The sequence below is a fragment of the Bos indicus x Bos taurus genome, chromosome 14 (assembly GCF_003369695.1).
Source record: "Bos indicus x Bos taurus breed Angus x Brahman F1 hybrid chromosome 14, Bos_hybrid_MaternalHap_v2.0, whole genome shotgun sequence".
NCBI classification, from domain to species: Eukaryota; Metazoa; Chordata; class Mammalia; order Artiodactyla; family Bovidae; genus Bos; species Bos indicus x Bos taurus.
Window position 1 is genome coordinate 10559127 of NC_040089.1, and position 15275 is coordinate 10574401.

At 52.2% G+C, this 15275-nt stretch overlaps 1 protein-coding gene across 1 annotated transcript in view; it reads left to right on the forward strand.

The window, feature by feature from the left end:
• The first annotated feature begins 3529 nt into the window (after window positions 1–3529).
• Window positions 3530–15275, forward strand: part of FAM49B (family with sequence similarity 49 member B) — a 148447-nt gene continuing 136701 nt past the window's right edge. The window contains exon 1 of the mRNA XM_027560834.1: window positions 3530–3607. Coding sequence (XP_027416635.1) covers window positions 3535–3607 — 73 coding nt within the window. The 5' untranslated portion in view covers window positions 3530–3534. The remainder of the gene's footprint in view (window positions 3608–15275) is intronic.

Below are 15275 nucleotides of genomic sequence, written 5' to 3' on the forward strand. Positions count from 1 at the left end.
GTTTGCTTTAATGCCCAGTGGTATTAAATGGCAAGGGGAATCTGCTTAACATAGTACTGACCTGGGGTGGAGGGGCGGGTTGCAGAAACTAACTCCTGTGGCCCTCGATTGGCTATTCTGCTGTTGCTAAGTCGCTTCAGTCGTGTCAGACTCTGTGCAACCCCATAGACGGCAGACCACCAGGCTCCCCCGTCTCTGGGATTCTCCAGGCAAGAACACTGGAGTGGGTTGCCATTTCCTTCTCCAACGCATGAAAGTGAAAACTGAAAGTGAAGTTACTCAGTCGTGTCCGACTCTTAGCGACCCCATGGACTGCAGCCTACCAGGCTCCTCCATCCATGGAATTTTCCAGGCAAGAGTACTGGAGTGGGGTTGGTTATTCTAGTGAATATCAAAACACCCTGGTCAATAACGTTAGGGTAACAAAGGATGTATTAATATGTCTCTGGTCAGTAAGTTGTTAATTGTAAAATACTAACCAGCAGGACAAAAACGGAGTCCCTGTGCCTCCCAACTTCTACCTTCTGTTACCGTCTACACATAAGAGCATTCCCTCTTGGGAAAAAGCAGATGCTCAGTGGGGAAGCATATTTTTAGGGGTCTTTGCATACATGATGGAAAGAGCAAGCTATTAATACTTTGCTTGAAAGATGAGTGGACCGCATACACGATGGGAGGACAGGACTCAAAGATTGAAACTAAAATGTGCCTGCTGTTTTACAGTTTATAGAGCATTCAGAATTCATTCTCATGTAACCTTCTCAACAACAGAAAATGAGTGTCATTACTCCCATTTTACAGACAAGGAAATTAATGGAGTCGAGTTAAATGACTTGCCTAGGTTACACAGCTGTAAATGGTAGTCAGGCCTTCCTGATTCCAAAATCAGCACTATTTTCAGGATGCTGGGTGTTACAGACTGAATGTTTGTGTCCCTCCAAAATTCCTACGTTGAAACCTAACCCCTCATGTGATGGCATTGGGAGGTGGGGCCTTTGGGAGGTAATTAGGTCATGAGAACAGAACCTTCCTAAATAGGATTAGTGTCCTTATAAAAGAGACCTCAGAGAGCTCCCTCCCCTCTTCTGTCACGTGAGGACACGGTGATGAAGGCCGCCTATGAACCAGGCCCTCACGAGACACCAAATCTGCCAGCATCTTTATCTTGAACTTCCCAGCCTCTGAAACCCTGAGAAGTCTGTGGTTTTTGGTTACTACAGCCCAGACAGACAGACAGAGGCTTCTACCTGCCATTGTCAAGGGTGATACTCCAGAGAAACAGAGCAGGTCACTGCAGCGTGAGTTGCCGGAGCTTTTCCCAGGCATTATCCCCAGGTTTCCATTTGCTTGAATTTGTCGTATCTCTCAGGACCTGGTTGAATGAGCCAAGGTCAAAGGCGAGAATCATCCTCTCAGCCTCCCTGTATCCAGTGACACATGCATATAAGTTAGATCTCTCATCTCAGGCATCTCTTTATTCAGTGGAGTGCAGGGGAAGTGTGATCCAGCGGCTCCCCAGGCCCTTAACTACTCTTCCCAGCTTCCAAATTGCTCCCCCACCCCTTGCCCTGCCCTGGCCACATTTACATTCTATGTTACAATCATGCTGAGCTTTTTGCAGTTCCCAAGTGTGCCGGAAAGTTCCTATCCCCATGCCTTTAACAATTCTTACGATGACAGCTACAATGGTGATAGCTTTGTTTTGGATCCTATTAATCTGCTAGGTTCATAGTATACATGTACTATGTCATTTAACCACTGCCCCCTCCCCAGCCCTAATGAAGTAGTTCTGGTCAATCCCATTTCACAGAGGAGCAAACTGAGGCTCAGAGTGGCTAAGTGCAGGCTTTGAGCCAAGTAATCTGGGTTCATGCCCAGCTCCACCACTATCCAATTAGTCTGACCTTGAGAAAATTCCCTCTCTCTCAGCTCCAGTATCTTGCAAACCACTGAGTGTGATGAACCTACCTCATGGGGCTGTTTTGAGAATTCGATGGGCACAGCCTTTGGCACCTGCTCAGCATTTCCAAAATGTTCAGCATAATTGATGCCCACTTTGTAGGCAGCCAAGAAAGAAACGGAACTCAGCTCAGCTGTGTCTAAGTCCAAACCCTTCCCCTGCTGCTTCTCACTTTCATAGTTCAAGACCCAGGGTTCCACCCCTCCCCACACCACCCTCCAGCACCTCGGGCGAGGCATCTGTTCCCCTCTTGTAAGGATGAGAGTGCGGGTGCTCAGGCAGTCTTCCAGGGATTTCTAATGCCTCTCACAACTTCTAGGAAGGGATTTCTCATCTCCTCCTGCTGTCCTCTTTGGTTCCCTCCCTTCCAAGCCGGGTAAACATCCCTGCCCCTGTCTCCTCTATACACTGTCATGCTTTCCTGCAGATGCAAATTCACAGGGCCCTCCATCTCACCCCAGGACCAGGAGCCTCTAGGAAGTCCTGCTGAAATCCTAACATCTCAGCACAGCCCCCACACCCTCTCCGACCCAGATCCCGCACAGGGCTTTAGAAGGGGTGCCATAAATAAACACGTGATAATCAGGTAAGTCAGCTCTCACTATTACTATCTGGTGACTGGTCACATCCCCCTGCCTGCGACACATCCAAGACAGCTCGGAGGTGGAAAAGACAGTGGAAGCTTTTGGAGTGATTCCTGGTGCCCTGCTAGAGGTCAGAGGAAAGAGACTTTAAAGAATATTGTCTGTATTCCTAGGAAATGTGGCTGAATTTCAAGACCGTGGATAGGGTTTGAGGGCTGGGGGAGCAGAGAAGCATTTCAATTTCCTAGGCATGTCCTGCTACGTGGAGAAAAATCACTCTATGCCATTACAGAGGAGGGAAAAGACAGGGTCTCTCATACTACCCAAAACTAGAATTTCAGTGAGGAGCATTTTGTCTAGGAATTTCTGTGCTATAAGTCCTTGGAGAGCCTCTTAGGAGAGCACCAGAGGCGCCCACTCTCTAGCCCCTGGCCCGTTTTATTTTTCTCCCTAGCACTTAGATATGCACCAGATACATCAGATATATATTGCCGGACACCCCCAAGGCAGGTATCTGCTTGGATTTCTAGCTGCACACAGTAGGCCCTCAGTGAATATGCCTTGTGGGCTGAATGAGTGTATTGAATGCACCAGCTTTAACCGCCCCAATGCCAGGTGGGCCGGGCAGGCCAGCATCCTTCCCCACGGACAGGTGAGGGGGTAACAGACCCTGGGCTAGGAACCAGGCTGGCCCGCAGGTCGGGGGCACTCAGGGTTCGAACGGGAGCCCTGCCGCACGGGCTGTGACCTTGGACCATCCCCGCGCCTCCCGGAGCAGGAGTTTCCACGTCTACGCCGCCGGGATAGCGCCGAGCGCCCCCCACCCCCGGCCCCCAGCGCCCCCCACGCGGCCGCTCGGCCGCCTGCCGCGACATGCCCAAGGTCACCCCGGGCTCCGGCCCGGACCCCCGCCCCCGCCGCCGGGTTTTGGGGTGGGGGCCGGCGCGGGGCGGTCCCGGGGCGCCGCGCGCGCTGACGCCCGGCCCAGCGATGCGGCGGGGATGGGGCGGCGTCGGCGGGCGTCCTCCTTTTGTGCGAGCGCCGGCGGCTCGGCTTCTCGAAGGTAAACGGCGTTTCCTCTTCCTCCTCGACGCGTCTCTTCCTTTTATAGTTATTTCTCGCCTGGCGCTCTCCGGGGCCGCTGCTGCTGCTGCTGCTGCTGCTGTGCCGGCGCGGCGGGGGCCGCTCGCAAACCTGCGGCGGTGACGTGAAACCCGCCAACCCGGAAACGGCGGCGGCGGCGCCCGAGGCTCCTGCGCGCCCGCGCCCGCGCTCCCCTCGCCGTTCGCCCGGGCCGCCAGGTACGTGCCCCGGGCTCCGCCGGCGCCGCCGCCCGGGCCGCCCGGCTGGTCCGCGCGCGCCCTGCGAGCCGACCTGCCCCCGGGGAGGGCGTGGGGTGCGGGGCGCGCGCGTGATGGTTGCGGGGAGGGGAAGGGATGCGATCCGGGCCGCGCCGGGCGTCCTGCGGTTAGAAGTAGGGGCGCCGCGAGGGTTGGGGGCTCGGCGCGGGGCGGGGACGGGGCTCCCGGAGGATGCGCCTCGGGTGGGCTGCGGAGGGCGGACGCGAGGGGCGCACTCCGCGGGGCCGCCGCCCGGGTCCACCCAGCTGCGGGGAACGCGCGGCGGCGCCCGGAGGGAGGGGGTACCCGGGGTGACTGCTCCCCGGCGGACCCCTTCTGAGAGCCAGATGAGGGCGCAGGGTCTGACCCCGGGCGCCTTGCACCCCCTCTCCCAGCTAACTTCCACTGTGGGCTTGGAAGGCCAGTCTTTTAGAATTGAGGAACTGGAGGGGGTGAACAAAATCTCCATTGGCTTCAAGACTTCCTCCTGGGGTAACCACCCGCCCGTGTTTAAAGAGGGCTTTTTCTGTGCTCTTTATCTTTTAATCTTTTTTTTTTTTTTTTTTTAATGGAAGTTAACGGGTGGATGCCCTTGCAGCCTACAGGGCTTTCCTGGGGCTGCGCACACACACCGTGGGTCTCGAACCTGTACGTCCTGTGTGGCGGGGAGGTGGGGGCAGGGTGGGTGGGGGGGAGGAAAGAGGAACCGAGGACTTCCCTTACTGGAGCCCAGGGGGGCGGGCTTTGATCCTCACCCTGCCGCAGAAATGGAGCTGGTGGGGGAGGGCTTGAGCGGGAAGGAGGCCCCGCCGGGGAGTGTCACGAGGACTTTGTACCTGGGTTTAATTTCTTGCTTGGCCACTTGCTAGCTGTGTGACCTTGGGCACGTCGCTTGCCCTCTCTGAGTCTTAGGCGCCTGTCTCTAAAACGGGTTGCTCTGAGTTGGGCCTCCAGCAAGTGAGCGTGAGTTTCTTGGCCTGGCGAGGGCGCAGGGATGGGAAGTGTCATTGTCAGTCCCCTTTCATTTTTGCATCCCCACCGCCTGGAAAGGGGGCCTGGGGCACATAGATATCCGTGCAGGGAATAGGTGGATGTGAATTTTGAGGAGTGAGTGAGTGGCCAGGTGTGGTTCCACGTTTTGGCCTCCTTGCCCCGTAACAGCCTCTCCACAGTTTCCAGAGAGCCACGTTTTGCCACCTGGGATATTTGTAATCCACCCCCTACCCAAGAAGGATTATCCTGTGAAAATATTGACTCCTTATGAAAAGGAACTTAAACTCTGAGCCTCTCCTCTTCTTGGAAGATTGCATTTGGTGGAAATGAAAAGGAATCATCATTTTGATTGCCACTGCCAGATGACTGGCTGGGGCGGGCTGCCAGTGCTGACAGCTGGGCTGACTTCCCAGGCCTGGGGGTTCCTGTAAACGTGGTGGGTTTTCTTCTAGGTGGGGCATGCAGAAGTGGTCAGCTGGCCTGAGTTTTCTTGGCGAGGCAGGTTGTAATTTACATTATCTGGATGCTTGCTAAACTTTAGGCATGGGGAGGGGCAAAGCATGTGTGCTGAAGGAGGCTAGGTTGTTCTTATACAGGGGTACTTGGAAGTGGCCTTCAGATAAAGATTCAGGATGTGTTTCTGCATGTCCTTTGGGAGATTTTCAGATAATTTTGCTTTCTCTGACAGCCATTCCTTCTCTTCATTTCTCAGTTCCCACAGGCCTGTGTGCATCTCTCTTAGGATCCTTAGCTATGCTTTTTTTTTTTCTTTTTCCCAACTTCTGGAGGGTAGGAGATGAACTCGAGTGCGGCTGTTATTTTAAGAGGCAAGAGCAGGCACCTCTGTGCAGTGGCCAGCTGCAGTTTAAGCTCACACAGGTTCATTTTGAAGAAGTAGAGTGGCCACAGTTACCTATGAAGTAGAGATTTTATTTTCATCTTACGACTCAGAAAAAGTATAGGACTTGGCCCGAGACCCTCAGCCAATGAGGCCACAGATTCAAGGTCATCACTCCGGTCTTCCATTCGCTGAGCTCCCCCTCTCTTTCCCGTGGACCGTGCTCCCACCTGAAGGGCCTTTGTGGTTCCCCTGGTGCCTGGCAGGCTGTCTGGCATATGCTGGTGTCCAGTATTTTTTTGTTTTTGTTTTTGACAGAATGAACAAAAGAGTGATGGTTTCTCCTTCGCTCTTTGTGGAAGTTCAGTCTTTCTCCACCTTAAGGTCAACGCACTGGCCTGTAGGTGACCTTGACATTGTTCTTTGGCCGTTCCTCCCCAGTGCGTCTTGGTTCCCCATCATGGAATCCCAGTCTCTGTTCTTACTTCAGGACCTAGAGCCTGTGACAGGAGGGACTCCTGAAGAGACCACTGTCCTGTGACTTCAGCGGTCTGGGACTTGGCTGTCTCCAGCAAAACCATCTTGCAACGAGCATTGTGGAGACAGTGTTGTGTCAGTGAAAAATTCAGCTTTAAAACTGACCCACTTTAGCTTGGCGCTGGCTTGAAGCCTTGGACAAATCACAACCTTCTTGGAGCTTCCTTTTCCTCGTCTCTGCCCCATCTCATCTAGTTCACTGGCCTCCTAAACAGGATCCAGAGTCATAGCTCAGTGTCCCCTCTTACTGCCCCTGTGCACGTCACCACGTTTCTTCCCCGCTCAGTGCCTCAGTGTTCTCATTTGTAAAATGGGATGGTTTTGTAGTTGTGTGCATGAAGCTCTCGGCCCAGGCCCCCAGTAAATGGCCATCATTGTAAATAATTGTTATTATCAACAGCAGCAGTAATGATCCTTCACTAGAGAGAGCATAAGCATCTCAAAGGCTAGACCCATCTCTCTTCTTTAACTTGAATTGGAGCTTCTGGAGAGAAGGAAATTGAGGGAGGGGTGGGAGAAGGGTGGATTTTATTCTTTTTCTCCTCCTCTGGGGCACTTAGTAAAGACTCCTCTTTTTTATCCATCCCTGAGGGTAAAAAATTCTTTTGTTCTCTCTTTCTCATAAAGTGAGCTTTCCGTGTGTTTATGACTCTCATTTCATATCTTCTTATAACCTTTGCATCCACTCCTTCCAGATTTCATCTGAGACTCGATACCCCTGGATTCTCAATGGGCAAAGTTCTGTTGCACTGTGGAACTTTGGGAGTTAAGTCTTTGACAGTCTTGAAAGGGGTGATTGGCCTCACCAGGTTGAAAGGAAGATAGTAACTTTGTAACCAAGGATGCATGAGGTTAACTCCATTCTCTATTCTCTCTCATCCTTTTCTACTTCAAAGGCAGTGTGGGTTTGGGTTTGAAGGCCTCAGTGTCTTGCTGTCCATCCTGGTTCTGCTGCTTGCTAGCTCTGTGACCTTGGGCAAGATACTTCTTCTTTCTCTGGGCCTTCTTCATCTTTCAAATGAGGAATTATAATCGCCGCCTGGAAAGGTTGTTGTGGTGATCAATGCAGAAGTGCTCTGGGGAGTCTCCCAGCGCATAGTAGGTGTTCAGTATATATCAATTACTTTCCCACCATCCCTGGGCTCTTTCTGTCTGGGCCCCAGTCCCATCGTCATGTCCCTCTGTTAACAGGGCTTCAGTTCCCACTGGGGATCAAGTCCTTGGCTTACAGCTTCTTCCTAGATTCAAGTCTTCATGCTTTCCCAAACCACTTGTTGGCTGGCCACAGGATGGTGTTTCCCCTGAATGAAGAGATCCTTGTACCAGAGCCGGTCAAGGAGAGTAAACTGAGGGCTCATTGAGTTGATGTTCTGTCCCATTGATTTTTCCTCCCTCCACGCCCAACTCCTTTTCAAAGGCTTACACGTTACCATCTGCCCCAGGGAAAGGAGACGTTGTGTTCATAAATTCATAAATAATCGAAGTCTCTGAGGAGGTTTGTTTATAGAAGTGACGCTGAGAATGATTTTTTTAATAAATATTTAGGATAATCTGAAGCCATTAGAGGAATCGCAGGGTTTATTAAAAATAAAACCTGAAAGTGTGTTTTGGAAGGATTCCTTTTCTTTTGAAGTTGAGTAAATGTCAAGAGTAGAAAATAAAGGAAGAACATTTTCTGAGCGTGGATGCAGGGCCCGCGAGGGGGCCAGTGGGTTGCTGGTCTGTTTGTCTCTGTGTTAAATATTGGCTGCCATGCAGTCATCTGCTTTTGGGAGTTGTGGGGGGAGGGGAGCCGGGGGGTAGCCTCATCCACAGAACTGAGGGAGGGGCTGCAACATTTTGAAGCCGCTGGGCTTCCTTGAGACTCAGGGGCCCAGTGGGTCACACCTGGCAGGAGTCACCCTGGGGGGCTGCACGTTTCAGATCCTGCTTGTGAGTCAGCTGCTGGCTTCTCGAAGGTGAAGCTGCTGGCTCCTAAGGTGAATGTCCTTTGGTAACTGTGTGTGTGCTTAGTCGCTCAGTCGTGTCCAGCTCTTTGTGATCTTATGGATTGTGGCCACCAGGCTCCTTTCTGTCTGTGAGATTTTCCAGGCAAGAATACTGGAGTGGATTTCCATTTCCTCCTCCAGGGGACCTTCTCGACCCAGGGATGGAACCTGGCTCTTCTGCATCGGCAGGCGGGTTCTTTATCCCTGGCCCCACCAGGGAAACCCTTGGTACATTTAGTGAGCTACATTTTAGGGATCCCTGTTAAGGCCCACACGTCTGGAGGCATCTAGGTGGTGAAATCAAGGGCTGTGGGGAAGGGGCATGTCAGAGCTGGGGGGAACCTTGCAGCACGTCCCATACTGGAGTATATGAGTCCTCCAAATCCACTGAGGATTCCCTTGAAGAGTCAGATGGGCAGAGAGCCTGCATTTCTGACACTTCCCCACATGATGCTCAGCGTTGTAGACCGCGCCTTGAGTAGGGAGAGCTTGGAGGTCCCTACCCTCTCATTCACTTGGGACCCAACCAACACTGAGAATGCGAATTGGAATGTGACCCTGGAGGCTGCCGGCAGCTGATGGCTTAGTTAGTGGAGGAAGCAGACGTGCCCCAAGTCATACGATAAGAAGACGGTGGGGACCTGAAGGTAGTGTGGAGAAGAGCCCTCCTTCTCCCACCCGGAGGTGCTCTGTGGCCCAGCAGGGAGTCGGGGAGGGAAGACAGGGAGGCAGGGTGAGTGTGGCAGCCTTCACACGTGATGCTGTTGGGAAGGACTGAGCGGGAACCGTGTGCTCAGAGTTGCGGGAACCGCGTGCTCAGAGTTGCAGGGGCCCCGTACTATTAATTAAACCAATGAGGGAACTGGGATCCGCAGGGGGAAGTGTCTTGCCCAAGAGGCAAACGCAGGACCGGAACCCAGGTCTCCTGGCTCCCGAGCATCTGCCCGTGAGTACCTTGGGGCTGCCTTAGTGCTGGGCTCTGAGGCCAAGGGGGGTGGTGGCTGGACATCCTTCCCCGGCATGGAAGATATCTCTGTTCCTGACCTTCCTTGGGCAGGGGAGCAAGCCCTTAAACCCACAGTGGAAAAGAAGATCCAACAAGGGAAAAGTGAAGGCTTTGAAGTCGCACAGCCTGGCAGAGACACGTGGCCTCCTCTCCCCTCCTCGGTGAGCATCCTCAGACCAGGATGGGGAGGAACAGTGCCACAGTCCTGCAGAGGAGGTGAGGATGGGAAGAGGCTAGGGCAGCAAGAGCAGAAAAGCTCCATCCTTGGCTCACTTGCTCAAGTAGTCTACTGGGATGGGCCCTGTCTGGCCACTTGGAGTTCTCTGGAATTTAAACCCAGCGCCCACTCAGCAAATACTGCTGGACTGTGGAGCTGAGGTGCCCTGGCCCTGCTGCGCAGTAGCTGTGTGACCTTGCTGAGCCAGAACCGCCTGGGACAGAGCTGGGCTGGTAACACCTCCTCTCAGGGTTGTTTGGAGGGCTAAATGATGATGTCTGGACAAGCTGCTAGCCTAGTGCCTGGTATCAATAGAAAGACTCCAAGAAGACACCCCCTCCCTGCAAGGACGTAGTCACAGCTGGGCAGGAACTGCTTTGTCCAGTGCTGATTTCAGGTCAGGACTGTAACCTTCTGGCGTATCCATGGGATATGGATTTGATAGGAGGGCAAGTATTTCTTTTTGTTTTGTTTAATCTTTTGGCTGTACCGTGCAGCATGTGGGATCTTATTCCCTGACCAGGGATTGAACCTTTGCCCCCTGCACTGGAAGCAAGGAGCCTTAGCCACTGGACTTGCCAGGGAAGTCCCAAGGGCAGGTACTTCTGTAAGATACTTTCAAACTGCTGTAGTGCCTTAATGCAAAACCGAGAGGTTGGCACCTCTGGGGTTGTCCTTTGAAAGGGGAAAGAGCCATGGACCTTGCGACCTGGTACCTCTTGGTTCACTCACGACTCCCTGAGTGTGGAGTCATCTGCAAACTGCCTCACGTGCCCCGGCACCCCAGGGCCAGTTGTGCAGCTTGCTGTGGCTCTTCAGTGGGAGCCTGGCTGCCTCTGCCTGGCGTAGGGCCTGGCACCTCACAGGTGCTTAGGAATCAAGTCCCTTGTCTGGTCTCAGCCTCAGGGACTGCCATCTGCTGGGACTCAGGGAGGAGGAGCGAGCAGCCCAGCAGAGGTCTCCACTGCCAGCTTGTGTGCTGGCCTGGCCCCAGCTTTGCTCAAAACCAGAGGTGAAGTAAAATACAGAAGACAGCAAGGAAGTGAAACTTGGCCAATAACATCCTAAAATGTCTGTCCTGCTCCCCTGAACCCTAGTTCTGTGCACTTCCCTGAGCTCCGAGGGGCCCCAGGGACAACCAGCAGGTGCCTGTAGATCCAGCAGGCCGTGAACCGAAGCGGAGAGGTATTTCATAGTCTTTTCCGAACATGCCTTCATAGCTATTGGGTGTTCAGTTCACTGTGGAGAAAGCAGATCCCTCCTCTCTTCAACAGGGGTCACTAAGTGAGTACCTACTATGTGCTGGGCCCCGGGATGGGTCCATGGAGGGAATAAATGCTCTGTGTCCCCCGGCCACCCCACACAAGTCTGTAAGGGCCTGAGCAGCTTAAGAAGGCAGGGTTTGGATTGTTTCCTTGGGCTCATCAGAACCCAGCCCCTCCAAGCCCACCCTGTCCTTCAGGAATCTGAGAGGCTCTCTAGCTGGGTTTGGGGGTGGGCATCAGAGGACGGAGCAGTGGGGTGATTGCAGGGGCGGGGAGGGGAGCGCGGGAGGTGGGGAGCGAGACAGCGTCTCCGACACTTGGTGTGGCATTTATGGCCCAGGCAAGGACCTCCCGGGTGACAGGGCTCCTGTAAATTCACATGGGTGGGTTTGTGATTTTGGGCTTTTGGGGTCTTTTGGTCTCCCTTGTGATGACAACAGCTCTCCCTTATTGAGCATGGACAATGTATACTTTGCAGGTGGTGGTTCTTACCTTCACAGTAACTTTGCGAGTTAGGTCATATTATCTCCACCTTCTAGAGGAGGAAACAGAGAACACTTAGAGGTTAATCATAGGCAGAGCTGGAATTCAAAGCACTATCTCTGCCAGCTTCACTGTCACCTACTGTTGTTGTTTTTTAAAGTTTTATTTGTTTATTATTTTTGGCTGTGCTGGGTCTTCATTGCTGTGTGAGGGCTTTCTCTGGTTGCAGCGAGGGGGGCTGCCCCGTGTGCAGGCTTCTCATTGCGCTGGCTTCTCTGGTGGGGCACAGGCTCTAGGGCGAGCAGGCTTCAGTCGCTGTAGTGGATGGGCTCAGCAGTCACGGCACACGGCCTTAGTTGTTGCTCGGTGTGTGAAACCTTCCCGGACCTGGGATTGAACCTATGTCCCCTGCGTTGGCAGGGGGATTCTTAACCACTGGACCACCAGGGAAGTCCCCACCTACTGTTTCTTCTGAGTGTACCTCGAGCATAACGAAAGTCCTACAAAGGGAGTTGTCTTCTAGGGAGCAGGCTGCTGCGGCTGGATGCTGTTTGGTGTTGCTGGAAGACAGAGGTGGTTTTCTAAGGGAATGTCGCCTTGTGCTAGGCACCCTGCCAACCATCACTGGTGAGAGCTACCTTCTGTGAACTTGTCAGCCCAGGAAGTTGAGGATTTATAAATTGCTCTTACAATTATAGATTACTTGGGCTTATTTGAATAGTGAGATTTTTGGTAAATTTCAGTGTGAAATTGACTTGTGCTATTAACACACTTCTTGTTGCATTTGCTGTTGGGACGTGTGGCACATTCCTCTGTCCATATGCACCCCCCACAAGACAAAGATCTGGGTGAAGGAAGTGTGCTGTGGGTTCAGGCTTTGGGGTAGATGGTCGAATAGGAAAGGAAAGCCCCGGTTTTGGAGCCTGGGTCATTGTAGACTTGAGACAATAAGGTGGGTACCGGATGAATTGCTTGCTCATGGTAGTCCCACACTCCCATCCATTTTCAGTGTGTGAATTTGCCAGAATAGTCTATGCCTGTGTTTCCTTTTCCCCAGTATTTCTTTTATCTAACTATAAATTGGGTATGTTTAAGCTTCCTGGGTGGGAGAATCAAGAGTCCACATTTTCTTTTTTTTTTAAATTATTTATTTATGGCTGTTCTGGGTCTTTGTTGCTGTGTGTGGGTTTTCTCTAGTTGCAGTGAGTGAGGGCTACTCTTAGATGCAGCGCCTGGGCTTCTTGCTGAGGTGGCTTCTGTTGTTGCAGAGCACAGGCTCTAGGCACGCGAGCTCAGTAGTTGTGGTACGTGGCCTCAGTTGCCCCGAGGCATGTGGAATCTTCCCAGATGAGGGATCAAACCCGTCGCCTGCATTGGCAGTCGGATTCTTATCTACTGTACCGCCAGGGAAGTCCAGGAATCCACATTTTAAAACACACAGTCTCAGATAATTCTGATGCCTTGTCACCCAGTTAGAGGAACCCCCACGTAGCAGAATCTTTTGCCTGAATACCACCTGATTCTAACTGCTGGGGGTGGGGCAGTTGGTGTAAGATAGAAAGGACATTGGAGATCACCTAGTCCCATCCTTCTCGGGCTTTTTCAGGCCACCACCCATGCAGGAAAACAGAATTTGTAAGCCTGGGTTGGGCAGTGAAAGAGGAAGCATCTCTTGCCTGGAGGTGGCTGACCCCAGGGCCACCCGCCCCAAGTGCTGAGGAGGTCACTATCTCAACACAGCGTAACCTCATCTAGGAAGCTCTGATTCTCATCCAAGGTGGGAACTTGTTCAGACAGCCCGTGAAGGCCCAGAGAGATGATATGAGTTGCCCAGAATCGCACAGGAACATGGAAGTCATCTGCACCACTCACTGAAAGAATGAGCCATCAGACCAGGGAGGTGAAAGCCCCACATGGCCAGCTCATGGCCCAACAAGGAGTTCTTGTGACCAGACAGCCTGTCCTTGGCAAGTGGCCACGGTGCAGAGCCACGGTGGCCTTCCCAGTGCTTACCAGCCTTGGAGGCCCAGTTTCCTGTTCTAACCCGAAACTGATTTTCTGCTAGTTCCTATCAGACAGACACACCCTTCAAGACTCAAAAGCACCAAAAGAGAAAAAAACATAAGAGTCACATCTCAGTCATGAAGTCCAGGAGTCAACCCAGCAGGCAGAACTCCGTGGTGAATTAGGAGACAGTCTCAGGAGAATTTGCCCCGAAGGATCGTTTGCACACTTGTGATTTTGTATATGTGATGCTGTGCAGTAACCCGTGTGTGTGAACATATCATGCAAACAGTAGTGTATAGTTGTACACAATGTATAATATCCCCCAAAATAAATACACATAAAGAGGCAAAGTACACTTTCATTCAAGTTTCTTAAAAAAAAAATGTGGCCCTTTGAGCATAGTTGGATATACGATTGAGTACAGTTGAATATGGCTAATTAAATGAACATGAGGTACACTTCCATTGTACCTTATGATAGATTGAGAACGTGTAGATGTCCTGACCCAGTGGCACTCCACGTATTACACGTATATGTTAATAATTAATTATTCTAGGGGTCTCGCCGGCTTGAGTGCTGTTAACTTTGGAGAGTTTTAGGGGGTCCAGCTGCACTGTGGGAGACCCAGTAGATGGGAAGGACACAACTTCTGGCCTAGTGGAGCCTGAATCAGTGTTTTGTTTTTTGTTACTGTGAGGCCTTTTCTCTGTTTGCAGTGAGCAGGGGGGTACTCTTCTACTTGCGGTGCATGGACTTCTAATTGCGGTGGCTTCTCTTGTTGCTGAGCACAGGCTCTAGGCACTCGGGCTCAGTAGTTGTGGCTTGTAGGCTTAGTTGCTTCACGGCATGTGGAATCTTCGCGGGGCAGGGATCAAACCTGTGTCCCCTGCATTGGCAGGTGAGTTCTTATCTACTGAGCCACCAGGGAAGCCCACGTCTGTGGTTGAGCACCCCATCCTGGAGTTGATCTGACAGGGTGTCCTGGGCCCTAGGGGGCTCCGACCTTCAGAGATGACCCCACCACCTTAAGGCCCTTCTCCCTCCCCCCAGTGGAACTCTCTCTTTCCCAAGTGGTGTTTCTCAAAGTTTCAGTGGTGAAATGCAGAGGAAGTGTAGAAAAGCGAATTTGCATATTTCTGACTTCACCCTTGCCCTCTCCCTCTCAGAAGTAAATGAGGACTAGTCGAGGGGTGTGACCTTTTGAATGTCCCGTCACCCTCTTCCCCCAGGGACCCTCCCCCCTTCCAGGATCATGGCTGGGGATGGGATTGAAAAATGCTTCTCTCCAGCTAAACTGATCTTCGTCTCAAGACCTCAGACATTTAAAACGCAAAGAAAAGGAACCTGATCTCTTGTTCCTGATCATATTAAGTGGGGCAGGAGGGAGGGTTTGATTCCACCTTCGAGCTTATTCTCCTGTGTGTTACGGGGTGCCACTCAATCAGAGCGGGGGTGGGGAGGTCAAATAGCACCTGAGATGCACCTGCTGACGTGCAGAGACTGGAATGTTCCTAAGAGCTCGTTCAGGAGAAAACCCAGTGGATGCCCTGTCACCCTGCCTGGATGTCTGGGAGCCGTGTCATCCTGCGAAGGCAGGTGTATCTTCTTGCTAGTGGCCAGCTGGGTCCTTCCTTTATCAACCTTTCTGGGCAATCATGGCAATTTATTTTTATTTTTTACATAATTTGATTTATTGGTTTGCTGAATCTTCGTCGCTGCGGGATTTTCTCTACTTGCGGCGATCGGGGGCTACTCTCTGGGTACAGTGCTTGGTCTTCTCAATACTGTGGCTTCTCTTGTTGTGGCTCACGGGCTTGGTTGCTCCACGGCATGTGGGATCTTCCCAGATCAGGGATTGAACCCATGTACCCCGTATTGGCAGGCGGATTCTTTATCACTGAGCCACCAGGGAAGCCCAACAGCTATTTGTTGAGTGTCCAGAAAAGCCCTTGTTTTTTCCACTCTCTTCCTCCTCTCTTCTCCTGTTGGGCCCGGTACCTTCCAGAGGAAGCGAAAGGTGAATCAGGCAGTTGTACTGCTCTGTCCAGATGAAAGGA